The sequence below is a fragment of the Salarias fasciatus genome, chromosome 2 (genome assembly GCF_902148845.1).
Source record: "Salarias fasciatus chromosome 2, fSalaFa1.1, whole genome shotgun sequence".
Classification (NCBI taxonomy): domain Eukaryota; kingdom Metazoa; phylum Chordata; class Actinopteri; order Blenniiformes; family Blenniidae; genus Salarias; species Salarias fasciatus.
Genome location: NC_043746.1, coordinates 24,907,204 through 24,925,924, shown reverse-complemented (window position 1 = coordinate 24,925,924; position 18,721 = coordinate 24,907,204). Strand labels below are relative to the sequence as shown.

Here is an 18,721-nt window from a genome sequence, read left to right as displayed (position 1 = left end):
ATCTGTGAGAGACAGAAGCCTGCGGGTGTAATTACAGGTTGAGAACCTCTGTTCAGAGATTCAGAGCTGCCTGCAGGATCCACAAAATCACAGAGTTCCCTCGAACACACCGTCACTCTGAAACATTCAGATGGAGGAACAGTAAACAGCTCAGGTGGAAGAAACCACAGAGGATCACCAGCAGGACTCAGCTATCATCTTCATGATCAGTGTTCGTCTTTTTCCACGAAATCGCAGTTTCCTTAAATGCACTGTCAGTCGCCCACATTTCATTATCTCCTTCCTCATGTGTGGAGCAGCTTTAAATTAAAAACATTTTGAGCAAATTCCAGCTTTTAAAAAGTTATATAGATGTTTTGGTGTTTGGTTTAATTCTTGAGGTCTCTGTGAAGTTTCTATTTCTAATTCTAAGTTCTATAGTTCAGTTTTTAAGTGAGACAAACATGTGATTTACACTTCTAACTATGTGCCACTGTGCAGAAAAGCAAAAAAAAAAAAAAAAAAGATTAGGGCCAACAAATTCTGCTCTGAGTGCATTTATATTGAGTTTCTGCTGTTATGCATGAAGCAGAGGAGGAGGAGGAGGAGGAAAAGGAGGACGAGGAGGAGGAGCAGTCGGTCTGAAGCCAAAACATCCATCACAGTAAATGGTCCTCCTGTGTGCCGCCGAGCTGCCGGCTTCATTTTAAGAGCCGCTGCGACTTTATGGAGGAAACGCTGGTTAAAACTCAGCTTTGATGTTCAGATTTTCAGGTTCCTCCTCCCTCCATCCTGCAGCTGCTTGCTTCCAGGCTGTCTGGGAGTGTATTACACAACGTTTGCAGGTAAACAGGAAGTCTAAGAAGGTCTGCATTAAACCCGAACACAGCTTTAAAGCTAGCACGGTGCCTACAAAAGTTTGAAATAAATTATTTCAAGTCCCTATATATGAGAAATTGTTGATATCACTTAAAAGTATGAAGCCCATTCAAGATTTGTTGTACAGGATTGTAAATCCAAACAGCAACTTACAGCAGTGTGTCATCTGCATAAAGCTGTTCCTCAATTGTTCAGTGAGTTCATGTATTTTTTTTATTTTTTTATTTTTATTTTTTTATGGTGGAGAAATTCCAGAGTTTTCAGGCCATCACATTAAATTGCGGCTCTTAAGTAATCTGCAAATACAATACAGCTGTGGAAAACTATTTGAAAAATTGTTTAATCAGAGCTGTTTCCGGCCTCCTTATCTCAGGACGTGAGAAAGGCACATGCTTAAAACGTTGCACATTATTTGAGGGAAATGTTGACACTTTTAATCTAAAATATGAAGCTGAACCAAGATGTACAGTTTGATCATTTCAAGGAAGTCTGCAGGTCAAAAAGTAAAATGTAACTCAGGATTTACTGTGGTTTGTAGTGCTGACACACCACACATTTCCACATTTTGTCGTCTTACATCCACAAATGTAAATGTGTTTTATTTGGCTTTTGTGTGAAAGACCAACTTGTGTCACATAGTTGTGAATTTGGAGGAAAATGATACATAGATTTCTTTGTTTTTTAGTTTGCATATAAAAATGGAAAAATGTGGAATAAACCATATATTTATGGTTTATGTGTCAAAATGTAGAAAACATCAAGACGTATGGACACTTTTGCATGCAATTTTATATAAGTTCATGAGAGAAACTCTTCAGTTGCAGCTTGGAAACAATATAAGTCTGCCCCGAGTTTAAAAAGTAGTGCCGTACAAGTGAAATCCCTTCATTAAGTTTTTTTTTGTTTGTTTTTTTTTTGTTTTCTGTTGAAGTTCCAAAGTAATTTTAAAGCCAAACAGCAACACATGGCACTGTGTTTTCTTCATGAGAGTGTGCTTACATAACTTTATCAGTGGAACACATCAGCTGTAACTTGGCAGCAATACAACGGCGAGTCAATAATTATAGAAATAAAACCCATCAGTGCAATTTCTGAAAAAGTGTACCGGCGAATCAGAACGATTAAAGTTGACTTTGCTTTATTCTCAGATCTTTGCAGCTGCAGATTTGTTTTTTCCTTTTTCTGGTGGCTGTTTAAACTCAGATCCCTAGAAAATGCAAACTGAAGGCTTTTTGCACTCGGGTTCTTACATAACCCAAAACACATAAATGCAGCTCTTTAGGCGTTCCTTTAAACCTGCACACCTCAGCTGGGAGAGGTTTTGTAAATATGACGTTTTTTTTTTTTTTCCTGTATGTGGTAATCTTTGATCTGTGTGCAGTTTATACATACAGAAGCTGAAACATCAGCCGAAACACACAGGAAACAGTTTCATCAGCCTCAGACGTGTGTGTGTGTGTGTGTGTGTGTGTGTGTGTGTGTGTGTGTGTGTGTGTGTGTGTGTGTGTGTGTGTGTGCGCGTGTGTGTAAAACGTGGCACAGGCGTGTAGAAACATCACGGTCATCAGACCTGCAGCTTCATGTAACTGTACCAGAGAATAATTACAGCTCTGCAGCTCAAATCCACAGAGACCACTGCCACGTCTGCAGAGAGGGGGGAGAAATGGGGGAGGAAAACACAGGGGGGAGGGTGCGAGTGCAAAGAGAGCGAGGGGGGAGAAAAGGGCAAATAAAAGAAGAAAATGTCTGCAAAGTGAGGAGTGAAGGAGAGAATAAGTGACGTGGGAGGAGAGAGTCACGTTAATACAACACCTCCCCCTCTTCCCTCCCCCCGCTGTGTCTCTCCATCCTCGGCCTACGGTCAGAACGGAAAACGCCACGTAGCATGGCGGCGTCCCCTCCCTCCCCCCTCATCCAGCTGTTCTTCACATCAGCTCAGGTCTGCTCTGTGGGAACAGACTGCAGCCAGCCGCCCTCCACCCCCCCCCTTCCTCATTCCTCCTTCCCCTGAAAGCAGAGTGAGAGAGGGATAAGCAGTCGACTGCTTCTGCCTGTCGGCGGCCGGCAGGTGTCTGACCTCTGACTCACGGCAGGAGCAGAAAGTTTTATAGCGGGCTGAAGAGCAGAATCTCCACAGGAAGCCTCATGAGTCACATCAGCTACAGGAAAACTGACACGTGTGAAACAACATACCTCCACGCACCAACGTATGTGAATCAGGCAGAAAACCGAAGTCATCCGAAAGAGATTTGAAAACAACATACAGCAGTGGAATCAAATAAAGGCCCTGGAGGCACCATGAAGCTCAGGATGGGCTCCTCTATACTGTCTCGAATGCATGATAATCTTTTAGTCTCTGGGACTGCTTTCAACTTTGCTGTCTCCTTGTTTCTGGTGCTGAATTGTACATTTTGCAATCAAATTTTTATTAAAGTTGAACAAAAATTCAATTTCTGCAGAAGATATGCAGAGGAGTCTACACTGTGGTTTCTTAAAGGGGATCCAATTATATTGCCTCTGGGAGTAGATTCATATTTTTTGGATCTGGATTTGCACAGCGGCTCAATGATTAGCACTCTTGTCTTACAGCAAACAGGTCCTGGGTTCAAGTACCAGCTGGGACTTGGACCTTTCTGTGTGGAGTTTGCATGTTCTCCCCATGTGCGTGGGTTCCCTCCGGGTGCTCCAGCTTCCTCCCACGGTCCAAAACCAAGCGTATCAGGTTAATTGGTGACGCTAAATTGGCCTTAGGTGTGAATGTCAGTGATTGTCTGTCTTTATGTGACAGACTGGTGAACTGTCCAGGGTGGACCCCGCCCTCGCTCACAGCAGCTGGGATTGGCTCCAGCCCCAAGGGACCCAGAAGAGGATGGATGGATGCAGCTGGAGTCTACCATGTGACCTCTGGTAATGGATGCTAATTTGCTGCCTATGGTAATGGTTCTGTACTTCACCCCCTGTGGCTTTAGATTACTTTGTGTTCTCTGGTACTGGAGTTTGTTCTCTGGTAAAGGTTTTCTACTTTTTTGCTGGCCCTGTGTGAATGTTACCTTATTCATTACAGTGCATTCTTTTTTGTGCTGCTATTTCCACTTTCTCTATTTTGTTATATAAAAAGTGGTTTGGTGAAAGGACAAATAAGTGGAGGTTTGAGAACATTCTCCTCTTTTCTCTGCACACGTCAAGCCGCTGGCAAAAAACTTCCAGAAAGTTTCCTCTCCGGCTTTGGACCGAGACGTCTGTGGGAGTGCAGATTTCTCCTGAAGCCACACCCTGCAGGGCAGCAGAAGGAGGAGGAGGGGGCCGAGTCTGAGTCCTTACTGGGACGTCCCACTGGAGATGTGCTGCGTGTGAAGTGGAGAAGCTGTCAGATCGTCTCGGGCCGTGAACACAGCTGACTTCTCTCTGGGTGTCTCTGCTCTGAAAGGCTGAAGGTAAGCCGGAGCTCCGTCGACTGACCGGTCCGCTCATGAGACTCTGAGAGGCGTCCAGGAACAAACACTGCATCCCACACCAAGGCTCTGGGAGGGTTTAGTCAGTCTTCTGGTTTTCAAGTCGGAACTTTAAAGTGAAGGGGACCGTTTGAAAACTTCACCTGCAGAAAGTTTTGTTTTTAAAGATGTGAAATCAGTTTATTACTTGCTGGAAAATGTTCCACTTCAAATCAGACAGAAGTGAAGTTTTTAAATGCAGGTTTTCACCAGCTGTCCGTCTTCTGTAACTTTATGTAAAACTGAGTGTGAGACATCAAAGAGGCAGAGTGTGCGTGCTTGTTGTGTGTGTGCATGTGTGCGTGTGTGTACACGTACGTGCATGTGTGCGTGCGTGCATGTGTGCGTGCGTACAGTCAGTAAATCACAGCCTGCGGACAGGCAATCTCCAATAATGAGAGTTCATTGTGTGCCACATCGGCACTGGATGAAGAGGAGGAGGAGGAGGAGGAGGAGGAGGAGGAGGAGGAGGAGGAGCGATGCAGAATTGTACCCGTGCTTTATTTAAATTTTTAGAATGTTTACCTGTATAAATTTGCTTAGTCTAGCTTTTTGGTTGATTTTCACATCTGTTTGTGAAAGTTTCCCAAACAGAGAAAAGTAAAGAAAAAGAGGAAGAGGAGGAGGAGTAAGAGGAAGAGGAAGAGGAGGCATATAATTTAGTCTTTCAATGTTTATTTGACTTCATCTTTCCAATAATCATAATTTATTGAAGTCTTTTTTTGTTTGAGTGAAGTTTCCAAACTGAGAGAAAGAAGGGAGGAAAGAGGAGAAGAAGCAGAAGGAGGAGGAGGCGGAGGAGATTTGAACAAAGCCTGACAGAGTAATGGGAGCTTCCCCCTCCACCACCCCTCCCCTCTGCGACTCCCCCTCTCTCATTACTCCCATGTAAAGGAATGTGGGTTGCCATGGTGACCGGTTACCAGCTGTTTGTGCGAGTTTGATTTTTCACGACTGTCAGAGAGTAATCAGATTCCTGTTCCTTTATTCTGACAGTAACCAGATTCCTCCAGTTTTGACCACAGATGACGTTCAGGAGAAAAGCAGCGCTCACAGTTTGGTGTGAAGCGGCTGAGTCCAGACTAGTTCGACTGATTCTTTACCTCTTGAGTTGAGAAAAAAAGTATTTGAACTGTGTAAAAGGTTCAGAATTTACAATATTTGGCAACAAGTTCAAGTATTTGAGTGTTCACAGCTTTTCTGGAGGTATGTAGAGGAGAATGAGCGTGGCTCCGGTCTTGGGTGCACCTGAGTCAGTCTCACAAAGCTCAACCTGTAGAGTCCTGCAAAATGGAAAAAAAGTTCAATTTAAGTCCAAATGTTGAGATAAAATTTACATTTTCCAACTTTTTTTAAAAAATAGCAAATGAGACTGGTGTCAAATTACGTGCCCTACTTAATACTGTATCAGTACTTTCCCACTAATTAAGCAATACTGATTGATTAAAATGTGAATATCCTAATTAAATTGTTCAACTTGGACATACCATTCAGCCTGTAAATCTATGATGCTGGTGTCAAACTACAGTAGGCAACAGTTTAGAGATGTATGTGTTGAGAGGCGTTCTGCTGGAAGCAGAGGAAAGGAGGGAGGGGGACGTGGCTCCTGTGCTGTCAGGCTGATCATCCATGTGGATGAGAGGCTGTTGGGTCGTATAGAGAGCATCCAGGGATCAGTGCACCAAGGTGTGCTGGAAGAGATGTAGAGACTCAGTAAATGCTCACTTTTAACTTCAGTTCCTTGGAAATAAATACCGCAGCGACTCAGGTGAGGCGTCTCCAGACTGAAACAGGAACATTTTGCAAAAAGAAAGGTGTTTGATGAGTTATCTTTGAGGCTAACTGCCTTAGCTTGCTTTAACAGCTAAAAGAGCTAACTGTTAAGATATTTTACCCCCTCACGACACAAAGAAACGTTTTCAGCTGCAGTCACCTGCATCACCAAGCACAAAGAGGAAGAGGAGGGTGAGGAGGAAGAGTCAGGAGCTGTGTAATCTGAGTATCTGGCCTCTCAGTGGCTCCCTTCATGGGAATAAATCCCTCCGTGGTTGCGTCCTGTTTTTGCTGGATTCAGTCTGAGAAACACCGCGGAGGGTTTTTGTCTCTCTCTGGTACAACGCGGCTTTGTTCACAGACTGAAGAGTCACCCTCCCTCCGTCGCTTTCATCCAGTGGCGAGTGCACTTTGCCTTTATTGGCCTCTCTCTTCTTTATAAGAGTTTTCATGTGATGTTTTTTTAATGCCAACTTCACAGAGCTGTTTGTTCATGTTAATGCCGCTTTCATCTCCTCTGTTTGTTTGTTACCCGTCATGAGAGATTACTTTTGTCGTTTCCTTTGACCCGTCCCTCTTGTACACTTTCAGACTTCAGAAGGAAGAGACCTGTGCTACAATGTAACTGTGTGAAACGTTACATTGTCACCAGGTGAAAGCATGTTATATTGTAACAACAGTCACCTAATTAGTATGAAGATAATTTATCCGGACTGCAGTTCAAAGCAGTGAAAATGTTAAAAGGAAAAAACATGATGGGCAACTCCTCAGCTTTTACTTCATGAAACATGTCCCAAAAGCAAATTAGACGCTCTTTGAAAAAGCTGAAGAGCTTTTGACACCAGAGACGCTGCAGAAAGTCCTGGCAACTGGTGTCTGAAAGGCTCCGCACCCAATCTGCTGACCAACAAAGCCACGAAAACCCTAAAAATGACTTTCTACAAAGCCAGTCCCTGACGTAACCTCCTCGATTCTGCTCCTGATATCTGTAGAAGAGCTGTGAACAGCTCAGCGTAACACTGGAGCCACGTTTCTCCACGACCAGCTAGCCAGTAACTTAGCAGCGATGTTCCCACTTTGAGGAACCGCAAACAGCTGATCTCAGCACCTGTTTGACCTTTGACCCCCAGCAGCACACGGCCAGGAGCTTCCTCTGCTTCGGGGCAGCAGCTGATATCTCAGTTCAGACTCGGCGTCTTTTCGGCGCTGCGGATGCGAGGCGTGTCCGCCGGTGCGGGGATCAGGTGTGTCCATGTGTCCGAGGCTCGGAGCAGGTTCCACACAGAGGAAGTCACTGTTCATTCTCCCACTTTTCCCCCCAAATCTTGGCCTGTTTACCTGCCGCCTGTTTGTGCAGCCGATCGTTATGTCACCCAGGAGAAGGGGGAGGAATGTCTCTAAATCTGTCGCCCCCCCCCCCCCCCCCCCGTCTGAGCGGAAAAAGAGACAGAAAAAGAGAGAAAGTGAGGCGGGCCTCTGTGTTCCTGACAGTTTGGGTCCAGGTTGTTTTCCTCCGTCCCGAGTTTGCACTTGCTTACCTAACAAACCTCCCAAACGAAGCGGCACTGCGGGGGAAGAAGGGCGCCTTCATGAGCCTGAAGTGTTCCCTCTCTGCCCTGTTTGACCACGAGAGCCACTTTCCAAAAGAAATAGTTTGTTTTGCTGTGACGCGAGCGCGTGCGGCCGAATGGGACGTACGACGGGAACGCAGCGTCCCCTCCAAATCAAACAGCGGCCCGCCCCCCCCAGCCCCGGCTCTATTCTCCTCTTTTTACAATGTCGGACTCCTGTTTGCTCCCTCGCACTCTGCAATCAGAGTCGGAGGCGCTTGCAGGAAATTTCCCGTCAGCCCAGCTTTTTTTTCTTCATCGTTAAAGAGACGTTTCTCTGTCTGCAGAATGTGTGCAGACGTCACCGTCTCCACCTGCTGACCGGGTAGTTTTCCACCGCGAAAAGATGACAAACAGCGCAGACAGGGTGCAGTAGTGGAAACTCTCACTTGTCGTGGAGCACAGTCTCTTCGTTCTAATAGCAGCCCGAAACATGTTTTTTAAATACTTCTCTTTCAAAACAAGGACACGAAAACAATCAGTTTTCAAGGCAGGTAGCAAATAAAACCACCAACTGTGATTTTTCTAATGAAAGCAGATCTTTTTGGTAAATGTATGTAATTTCAAAGGTGCATCATGTTATATATTCACAATAAATAGATAAATGGCTGTTTATCATTCCTAGCTGCAGCTAGATGAGAGCTACAATACCACTCTGTGCCACTAGATGGTACACTGAGTAATAATAACGATAATAATAATGTAAAACATGAAAAAATACTGGAATTTTTCTTAAAATATGGGAAAATGTTTGCATCATATTGTCATTTTCTCAAACATACCAGTGATTTCATCATGTCTGAGCTTGTTAAAAGCCACTAGAGATGAAGTTTGAGTTTTCTTGGTGTTTCTGTGTTTGAATAACAAACTCCTGTCCGAGAGTCGTCACTTTTCCGTCGCTTTGACGGAAAGTTGAGGGATCGTCAGCGAAGCAGGTCGGCTGCAGGTGCAGTTTGAAGGTCAGCACTGAGATGTGAAGCGGCTGAAACCTGTGGGAACGTGTTTCCATTCGCGGGGGCTCATTAAAGACAAACAGCGACGTGTCTGAGGAGGAGAAACACGCAGCTCCTTTCACTCCGCGGGACTCAAGCATTCAGTCCTGACCCCGGGCTTTTTCCGGGCTGCATGCAAACTTCACCTCCTGGCTGCGTCTCGACACGCCGGCCGGCTCAGGCGGGACGAGCCGGGCCCACGTTGGGGGAAGTTTGATTGGTGTGTTGTTGGTTTGAACTGACTGAACACAGGAATCCAGAGTATGCGTGGCTCTGTTTGGTAAATCTGATTATCCCCGCTGATCTCTCAAAAACTGTGTCGACATCCCACCACGGCGGAAGAAAGTCACATGCAGTCGCTTTAATTCAGCAATGTGAAAGCAGATGGAAATGGAACCAGGAAAAGGTTTCATCTGTTTGACTGAAATAAACTGGTGTAACACATTTGTTGACCTTGATATGCTCTGATAATCCCACTCAGGAGCTAAACAAAGGGGCTTACGGCAGGAACTTGGCTCCAGTGCTGTGCGCATTAGCTTAACTGTGTCGCATCAGTGAGAGAACAAAGCAACGTTTACACAACATTTTGGAAACAATCTCTATTTCCATGAAAATAGCAGAAATTCTGAAAACGGTGCAGTTTTCATGTTGGGCCAATAGTGGATGTTGTTGTTTGTTTTTGCAATGAAACCACACACACACGTGGATAGATGGTGAAGCTGGATTGCTATTTTGGTGACTTTCAACCGTAAAACTACGAGAATCTGGGCAGACGTTGTCACTGTCCATGTACTCATGCATGTGCAGAAGAACCGCAGTGTGCATGCACGGTAGTAGCATTTCAGAAAAGTTGTGTTTTCCACTGTCAGAATGTTTTTGAAAAAGTTCACTTTGGGGGTCTTTTCAATGGCTCCGCTTATCGTTGTTGTGTAAACGGAAACTCAAACTCAACAAGTTTTGCGTTTTCACTTGAAAGCCTTGGGTAAATGGGGCCTCTGAAATCAGACTGAACAGAAAAAGAAAAACGTCTCTCCTAAAATTACTTTCATTAAACTTTTCTGAAACAAAAACATAAAAGCTGTGTTTTCACTTGAAGCGGCGTCACATGACGGGGGCCCCAGTCTCAGATGAGCTCACTGTGCCGATCTCTGATCCGAAGCTCTCCGTGCGCACCAGACATCCTGATGCCGATAAGATATTTCCTCGCTGACTAGAACTGCGAGGACTCAAAGAGGGAAACAGATAAGTGTTGGAGAAAAAGAGCAGCAGACCAAACAGTGCAAGCGCTCCATTTCCAAACAAAGCGGTCCTTATTGCATGGCTGAGAGGAAAGAGACAGAGACGCTGGGAGGGAGAGAGAAGTCTGCTCTCATATATCACAGGAAATGAAGTCTGCATCAGAAATATTTCAGGTTTTCCACCAAAGTGCTTCATGCAGCAGACTGCAGGATTTAGCAGGACCAGTGTTTACCTCTTTGATCAAACCCTTTCTACCATCTATGTGTACACCTGTAACCCGCTCCACCACCGCACCGCAGACCACACAGGCTGGAAAAAGCAACAGTTTAGAAAATTATTATGTTTTATGACCATTAGCACTGACTTTAATGATGACATACGGGTTGGTTTTTCCAGCTAACAGCGCTGTGATTATGTGTTAGCAGTTAATGGCATTAACACAGCAGCACAACCTGGTGGAACGTACGTCACATTCTAACACGCTGCGCCTCGTCCAGCACTGATCTCTGGATACTCTCCATCCATGCTACTTCAGACGCCCGCTCTGTTCTGCTTTTGATATCTGTAGAACAGCTGTGAGCACATTAACGTCTGATCGTGTTGCTTTACGACTGAAAAGCTCAGCTCAACAGTGTTAATCTCTCACAGCCTCACTCAGAAAAACATCTGAGCTCAGCTGAGTAACACAAAACAACCACAAACAGTCCAAACTGAGGCTGAAAATAAACAATAATCCTCTCAAAATTGCACCAAAGTCACATTAAAGCATCAAACTGAACATAAAGTGAACGTGAAACAGTCAAAAATGAGAATAAATTGACACAAAACTCTCTAAACCCCAGTTACTGTGCTTTATTCTTGCTATAAGTGCAAACAGATTCAGAGTGAAGCGCCTTGAATCGTTGTGACTGGATTTACTTTACTTCCTGTAAAACAGGGAATGTTTACATGTGTATGTAGTTCTGTCGACCATTACAAACCTGTCTGGAGTTTTCCAGGTGTGTGTGTGTGTTCCTCCATCCATCATGGTGTCACTGGTGTAAATATGAGCTCAGTGGAGCCCTGTGGACACTCCTTTCTATTTTCCATCCCTGGAGGAGTGAGAAAATGTGGCTTTAGGCTGGAAAAATGTTTAAACACACACAAACACACCACACACACACACACACGCACACAGCTGCTGGTCCTCGGCTGTGATTCTCGCTCCCGAAGGAGCCGCTGAGATCCCGTTCCCACAGAGGCTCGCCAACTAAACACCGCAGACGCAGCTTCATCGGCAGGTGTCAGTAAACACGACGTGGACGGAACACTTTTCCCCGAATGTGGAGACTTTCCATCACGTCTGTTTTCACTCTCACACTACCGAGCAGAGCTGAGAATAAAGGAAAGTTCTCACACGTTACATGGATTCATCCTACATTTCACAACGGTCACTGATATCAGTGTGAAATTACTTCTTTAGTTACAGTAACTGAAGCATGGGTGATGTGTTACTTTGCTGTGGGTGAAGAAAATCTACTAATGTGCTTACTGAGCCCACAGTTAGCATTAGCATTAGCCAATGCTGTTCAACAAAGATCACAGATAATACTGTTACTCAGTGAGTTTGACACTCGTTGCATTTGTTTTGTGATGATCTGCCTTCACTGAGTAATAGTTGTCTTCATGATAAATGATTAACTGCACTTTAGCGAAGTGTTTTAGAAATGCTAACGCAGCTGTTCAGTGAGTTTGCTTTTTGTTGTACTACATACTTTGATCATTTGTTCTCTCTGCGTGACGAATCACTTTAGCTTTGGTTGCTCTTTACTGAGGAGTTTCTAGATTTGCTCAGTGAAAATATTCCTATTGTAGCTAAAAACAGTTGAAGAGGCGTAAATCTGCAGCCTCTCTTCAGTCTACTCATCATCTTTACCCACTATATCATTCAGTTATCAGGAGTCCCATCATGTGGACTCCTTTTATTTTTCACAATTTCAGTAGCCCTCCCATTTTAGTTTCTACTTGTTCAGCTGTGAATTCAAGTCACTTCTTAAGTTGTAAATCTTGAATTTAACTTCCTGATGGCTACGGAATGGAAAGAGCTTCCCCTTGATACAATCTAGAGGTTCTCCTCTTCATATCTCTCAAACAACTGTGAACAGTAACTCTGTGACTTTGCGTTTATTTGCATTTTATTTTGGACTTTTTGCTCACCTTTTGTCACGTTCAGCTTTATTCTTTGCTCAACTCTGCCTTTTAGCGTCTCATTTTTTTCATCCAAAGTACGAAGTAATGTTTTCACTGTAATTTCATCTGGAGATTCGCTGCCCTCCAACAGCAGATATTTTATTCTGGGGTTTGTTTACAGACGACTCTCTGAGAAAACTCACCTCCTCCGGTTCCTGTTGTTTTTCTTCCATGTTAATCTTCCTCAGGGGAAAAATGTGGCCTTTTGAAATGAACCCAGCTGTGGCGTTTGGCTCACTTTTCAAGAGGAATAAAAGCCTTGTGTGTGCGTGTGTGTGTCTCCACAGACTTTGAAGATGAGGGTGTGGATCGTCTTCCTCCTGTGCCTGGCCGGCCACGCCATGGCAGCTCCTGTAAGTCACACCGCAGGGTTTATTTACTCCCTTATAAACCTGTTCCTTCCTTTGTGGGACACACTGTTCACACTGTTTCCATGTGTGTCACATAATCCGCAACCCGCTGCTTTGTGCACAGCTCCACAGCTCACAGATATTCAGGAATATAATATCCAGCACAAAGATGTGGCAGTAGTATACTTTAGTACTATAGACATTTTCTGTTTATTAGATATATATCTTTGTTGGACTTGTTTCTCGTGTGTAATTTTACAAATTAAGAGCTATTTATTTAAAGCTGAATATGTGTTTTACATGTATTTATTGTTTTAGTAGGGCATGAAATGTATTCTTTTCATCCTTAAAAAGTTCTTTTTAGATCTGGGGTGTCAAACACATTGAAGTCCAAAGCCCAATCTCATTTTAGTATCCCAGACTGGTAAAATAGTGCTGTAATAACCTTTAAATTAAAATTTTTCTTTGTTGTGGCGCAGAGTATAAGTGATAAAAATCTCTATAATTATTGCAAAACCAAACAGTTACTGCTGAAAATGACCACAATCTCGACATAAATCCAATTTTAATAGTACAAAATATAGTGAAATGTCCAAAAAACACAAGCCAAAGTCCAAAAATCAACGTTTTCTTTGAAATTTTGACGACTGGCTTGGTGGTTGTGTGTGACAGACTGAGGAGGAGGCCATTGTGGAGGATCCCATCGTGGAGGAGCCTGTGGTGGAGGAGGAGCTGGTGGCTGAGGAGACCTTTGAGGAGGAGCCAGTTGTTGAGGTCAGTCCAGATGTTCTGAAGTCGGCTCTGCTCCTCTTTCCTTTTCCATCAGGTTTTAGCTCCTCACTGAAATGTGTCCAACACATTTTTCCCCCCTGTTATTCACTTCAGTGAGCCTGTAAATGAGGTGAAAGTCGCTCTTTCTCGCATTCCATCGTATTTACATGTTTCAAATTACAGTTGCACCAGAAGCTTTTTGGGAGTCTATGAAAATAAAAAAAACATATTTCACAATAAGAGCTGCAGGGACTAATTCGGCGTGGACTCGGCAGATGTTCTCAATCTGAGCCAAAACCCTGCTATGTGGCCAACTTTCAGGAGCAGAACCTTCCTTGTGGCTACAGCTGTTGATTCGGTTGATACTTCTCTTCACAGCACAGATTTATAAACACAAAATGATCACTTAGATTCCCTTTACTAGTTACTGAAGATAAAAAGTAACTCCAAAAAAAAAAACAAAAAAAAAAAAAACCAATCTGATTTCCTGTGGCAGCTAAAACAAAAGAGTTTAAACATTAGTCTTTTTGGATTTCTAAAAGAAGTCTTTTTTTCGGTTACAAAATTACTGATTGTTTAGATTTAATCAGAGTGAAGGAAAGCAGGAAATCAGTTGATCTTTTTAGAGGCTGAAACGGTGACGTCCTCCCAGATGCTTCCCTCATCGTCAGGAGCAGCGATCCCACCGCCGCTAACTTTAGCCTCTCAGGAAGTGGTTTGGGTTTTTCTGCGTGAAGCCACATGTGCACCCAGATGTTTGGTATTGTAGGATATTCTGGTCCCAGACTCTGCCTGGGCCTTCAGGGAGGATCCCTGGAGATGTTTGGGCTAGAAGAGAGCGCCAATCTGACTATTAGACACCATCAAAGTCTGTAAAGACACCAACAGCGCCAGCTTGGGGCCTGGCATGGCAACTACATGGCCCTCAGTGTTTCTGCCATTTCCATGTTAATGGACGTCGTTTTCAACAACAATCTGAAATCTCGTCCAATAAACTGCTGCAAAGGCTTTTAAAAAAAGGAAAAAGAAAAAGTAATCAACTCTTTTAAAAAACAGTTTGGAACTTCTGGGGAAAAATAATTAAAAAACCTTTGGAAACCAGAAAGAAAGTTGTTTAAAATGATTGAAGCATCAGTTAGAAATTAGTTTTCAGTGAGTTAGAAAAAAAATTCTACTGTTATGAGCCACTTTGAAAAGCAGATAGAAATCAGTTTAAAAACTGTCTTCGAAGCAGTTGAAAACTCAGAAAAAAAATGCAACATTTGGAGGAAATCAGTTTTCAAACCAGTCAAAAACCAATTTGAATATAACTTAAACCAAAGACTTAAACAGTTTTATGAACTAGTTAAAAAAAACAACAACAACCTAGTGAAAAAAGGTCTTAAACTCACATCAGAAACATATTTAATAACCAGTTTAATCCAGTTTGAGGGCCAGCTGCTAACCAGCTAACCAGTTTATTCACCAGGTAGAAACCAGTTGACTAACCAGTTTATACTCACACTTCCATCTGTGGGTTTAAAAACTGATTCCACTTTGAAAACATTCAACCTGTACAGTTGAACAGTTTCGTCTTCGCCTCCACATGCTGACCTTTGACCTCTGACCTCGTCCACAGGAGCCTGAGGTGGGGGCCAACCCGGTGCAGGTGGAGATCGGAGAGTTTGACGAAGCCATCGAGGTCGTTGAGGATGTTGTTGCCGAGAGTGAGTGTTCCTCTGCACACACACACACACACACACACACACACACACACACACACACACACACACACACACACACACACACACACACAAACGTGCAGTCTTGTATTTCTATCCTTGTGGGGACCGTCCATTGACTCCCATTCATGTCTAGCCCCTAACCCTGACCCTTACCCTAACCCTAACCCACACCACAACAAAGCCTAACCCTAAAGAAATGTTTTTGCACTTTTACTTTTTTCAGTAACAACAACATGGTCAAGAAAACACTGTTTCTCCTACTTAGGACCGGAAAAAGGTCCCCACAAGGCACGTCGATCCACGTTTTGCTATCCTTGTGGGGACATTTGGCCCCAACAAGGATAGAAATACAAGAACACACACACACACACACACACACACACACACACACACAGCTCGGCGTCCGGCCTGCGGTTCTGCCATCCTACAGCTGCAGAGACGTCCGGCTTCACCCAAACCTCACGCTTCTAAATCAAACACCCATAATGACAGAGTGAGAGTCGGTAATGACGGGCTGTGAGCGCGCTGAGTCTTTACAGCGGGCGCATGCAGGAATGCACGGTCCAGTAGTTCACCATGTTCTACCTGAGCAGGAAACGCAGCCGATAAAGTAACCAAAAATTACACTGCAGGCAACAAAACTGGAGATGAGCATTTAGAATTAGTTACTTTTCACTCTGTATTCGATCAGAGATCAGAGGCTTTGTTCTGATGAATATGATGATGAATTCAAACATCAAACAGTGTTTCTGTTAAATGCTTGAAAGATACTTGTTTGCCTTTAACCCGTCAACATTTCCTTTTCACTGAAGAGTTAGCAGGCAATTAAACTCCAGACAGGGAGCGGTTTTCTCTCCATGACGCATCGTTTCATCCACCCTGTAATCCGCTCCTCCACCTGCCAGCAGCTCCAGACGGGCCTCGTGTTCTCTCCCCGCAGATCCCTGCCTGAACCACCACTGCAAGAAGGGCAAAGTGTGCGAGGTGGACGACAGCAACACCCCCATGTGTGTGTGCCAGGACCCCACCACCTGCCCCGCCGCCGACGGCGAGTTCGAGCACGTGAGTACCGGTCCGGCCCGGGGAGTCGCTGTGACTGAGCCCCACAGTTCAGACTGAGCCCGGCGGTCTTGCTTCCAGGTCTGCGGCACAGACAACAAGACCTACGACACCTCCTGCCACTTCTTTGCCACCAAGTGCACCTTGGAGGGAACCAAGAAGGGACACAAGCTGCACCTGGACTACATCGGACCCTGCAAATGTGAGCCACCCCTCCACGCTTGACCAGTCCACTGTCGTCAGTCATTTTCATTTCATTTTCTCTGGTTTATTGTACTGTGGGCCGCACGGCGGTGCAGCGGTTCACACTCCTGCACAGCATCATCCATACCCTCAGTTTGATGGCGCGTCTGATGCTTCTCTAAATGAGATGTCGGCTCCTCTGTGGTTCCTGGACTGTGTAATCACAGGGTGTGTAGGCCTGATTCCTGAGTGAGCAGCTGAGGATCCGTCGGGACTCGTCTTCTTTCTTGTCCTCAGACTGGAGTCACTCACAGTGTGAGGCGGGACTCTCAGGCTCAGATGGAGATTGGGTCAGGACTCAGGACTGTGGAGATTCCAGTATGAATGAGCTTCAACATCTGGATGATGACTATTGCATGTTTGTTGATGAAACAGCTGAAAGTTTATCTCCCGTTTTCGGTGCCATTTCAGCATGTTTGCCAGAGGAGGTCTGAACTGTGGTGAACACCATAATTCAATTACACCGTCACGGTGCTGCGATACAGCCTCCGCATGAGCATACATGTAGGAGGAATTATGAAATCAGCTTTTGGATTTAGAAGGTTGTGTTTATGACTTTCATCAGACAGCGATGGAACTGGGGCGTGATGAAGTCTGGGCTCGTGTCCAGGGAACATCAGTCTGCCCACAGATTTCCTCCCCTGCTCCACTGCTCCTGCTCCTCAGGGGTCTCTGCCGTGATTATTGACCCCTTGTTTCCTGTTTTTGTCAGAATATTGTGATTAAAGGAACCCCACAGAAGGGTGGTGCTGCTCTGGATAATCTCAAAGTGTCACTCTACGTTGATGACATGTTGTTGTGTTTGTGTATCAATATGTTTTCCGTCAGTATTTCAGTCAGCTCAGAAACTTCTCCAGTTTGAAATGAAGCCTCTCAGTAGTGATATGATACAACAGAAGAATGAGGAATCATGATGTGCTTAAGTTTTTGTGCAGTCACAGTTCAGTCTGGTTATACACCGAGTGTTTCTTTCAGACATCGAGCCCTGCATGGACAGCGAGCTGAACGAGTTCCCTCTGCGCATGAGGGACTGGCTGAAGAACGTCCTGGTCACCCTGTACGAGCGCGACGAGGAGAACAACCTGCTGACCGAGAAGCAGAAGCTCAGGGTGAGAAAAATAACTCCTAGACATCCAGGCAAGCTACTCTACTGCAAATGACTCCTTCAGACCACATGTTGCTGAGTGTTTCTCCCGATGTGTCACTTTCAGGTGAAGAAGATCTACGAGAACGAGAAGAGGCTGCAGGCTGGGGAACACTCTCTGGACCTGCTGGCTCACGACTTCCAGAAGAACTACAACATGTACATCTTCCCCGTGCACTGGCAGTTCGGCCAGCTGGACCAGCACCCCGTGGACGGGTACGGAGGGCGTAGAAGAATCTGCATTTACTGGCAACCCAAAGCTGATATCTACCAATTACTCAGATAGTGACGGCGCCGACGCTAACCCGCGGTGTCTCTGCGTTTCAGATATCTGACCCACACTGAGCTGGCCCCCCTGCGTGCCCCCCTCATCCCCATGGAGCACTGCACCACCCGCTTCTTCGAGGAGTGCGACTCCGACAGCGATAAGTACATCGCTCTGGAGGAGTGGGCCGCCTGTTTCGGCATCAAAGAGCGTGAGTATCTCAGAGGTTACTGCTTCACCATTCAGAAAATCCCAGATTGACCCTGAAGTTTCCTCGATAAGACAAAATCCCACTCCAACCTCAGCTTTGTTGTGTTGTTGTGTAACGATGTGTTGTTGCGTTGCTTTGTGTTTACAGAGGACATTGACAAAGACCTGGTGGTCTGAGCGGCTGCGGTCGGACCCCTGCCGGGACTCGCTGCTGCCCCCCACAGTTAAAAACAGAGAATTACAGTAAATTGGTGCTAAAGGCTAATTATTTTTGTTTGTTTGTTTTTTTTTAATTAAGACCTTTGCTTCTTATACCACTATGAAAGGATTCCAACCGAGACGTGCACAGTCTGTACTAACAAGATGGAGTAAAGAAACGCCGCGCGCTCTGATGTAAATGTTTTCTGGGTTCTGATTGGCCAACCATCTAAGGAGACACAAAGTGTAAAGTGAAAAAATAAAGTGTGGAAATAAACGCTCCCTCTGCTTGCTTCCTGCCCGTCAAACCTTTAGTCTTTGCGCTCCTTCAGTGGTGTGTGTATGTAAGTATGTGTGTGGGTGTCTGTTCTTAATACAAGCAAACGGGTAGAAAGCAGAAATGTTGGGACGTCGAAACGTTTTGGGGAAAATCTCGCAGGCTGAGAGTTTGTTACCATGTTTCTACTGAGAGATCGACTCGTCTGTCTCCTGAATAAAAGACTCTGAAAAGAAGCGAGTGTGTTTCATCAGCTCCACACAGGAGGTCTGTCTGCTGGGTTTACAA

The 18,721-nt window shown here is 44.9% G+C and overlaps 1 protein-coding gene across 1 annotated transcript; it reads left to right on the top strand.

Annotated features, from left to right (window-relative positions):
* The first annotated feature begins 4,141 nt into the window (after positions 1 to 4,141).
* Positions 4,142 to 18,669, top strand: sparc (secreted protein, acidic, cysteine-rich (osteonectin)). The gene is made up of 10 exons (XM_030102038.1): positions 4,142 to 4,292; positions 12,480 to 12,545; positions 13,215 to 13,316; positions 14,932 to 15,019; positions 15,978 to 16,099; positions 16,178 to 16,298; positions 17,315 to 17,448; positions 17,551 to 17,699; positions 17,811 to 17,959; positions 18,107 to 18,669. The coding sequence occupies exons 2-10, from the start codon at positions 12,489 to 12,491 to the stop codon at positions 18,133 to 18,135; spliced, it is 951 nt and encodes a 316-aa protein (XP_029957898.1). The 5' UTR covers positions 4,142 to 4,292; positions 12,480 to 12,488; the 3' UTR covers positions 18,136 to 18,669.
* The last annotated feature ends 52 nt before the right edge of the window (positions 18,670 to 18,721 follow it).

Coding starts and splice junctions, on each gene's coding strand:
- sparc (XM_030102038.1), top strand. CDS start 12,489: ATGAGGGTGTGGATCGTCTTCCTCCTGTGCCTGGCCGGCCACGCCATG. Junction 16,100..16,177: donor CCGACGGCGAGTTCGAGCAC/GTGAGTACCGGT, acceptor TCTTGCTTCCAG/GTCTGCGGCACAGACAACAA. Junction 17,700..17,810: donor GACCAGCACCCCGTGGACGG/GTACGGAGGGCG, acceptor TCTGCGTTTCAG/ATATCTGACCCACACTGAGC.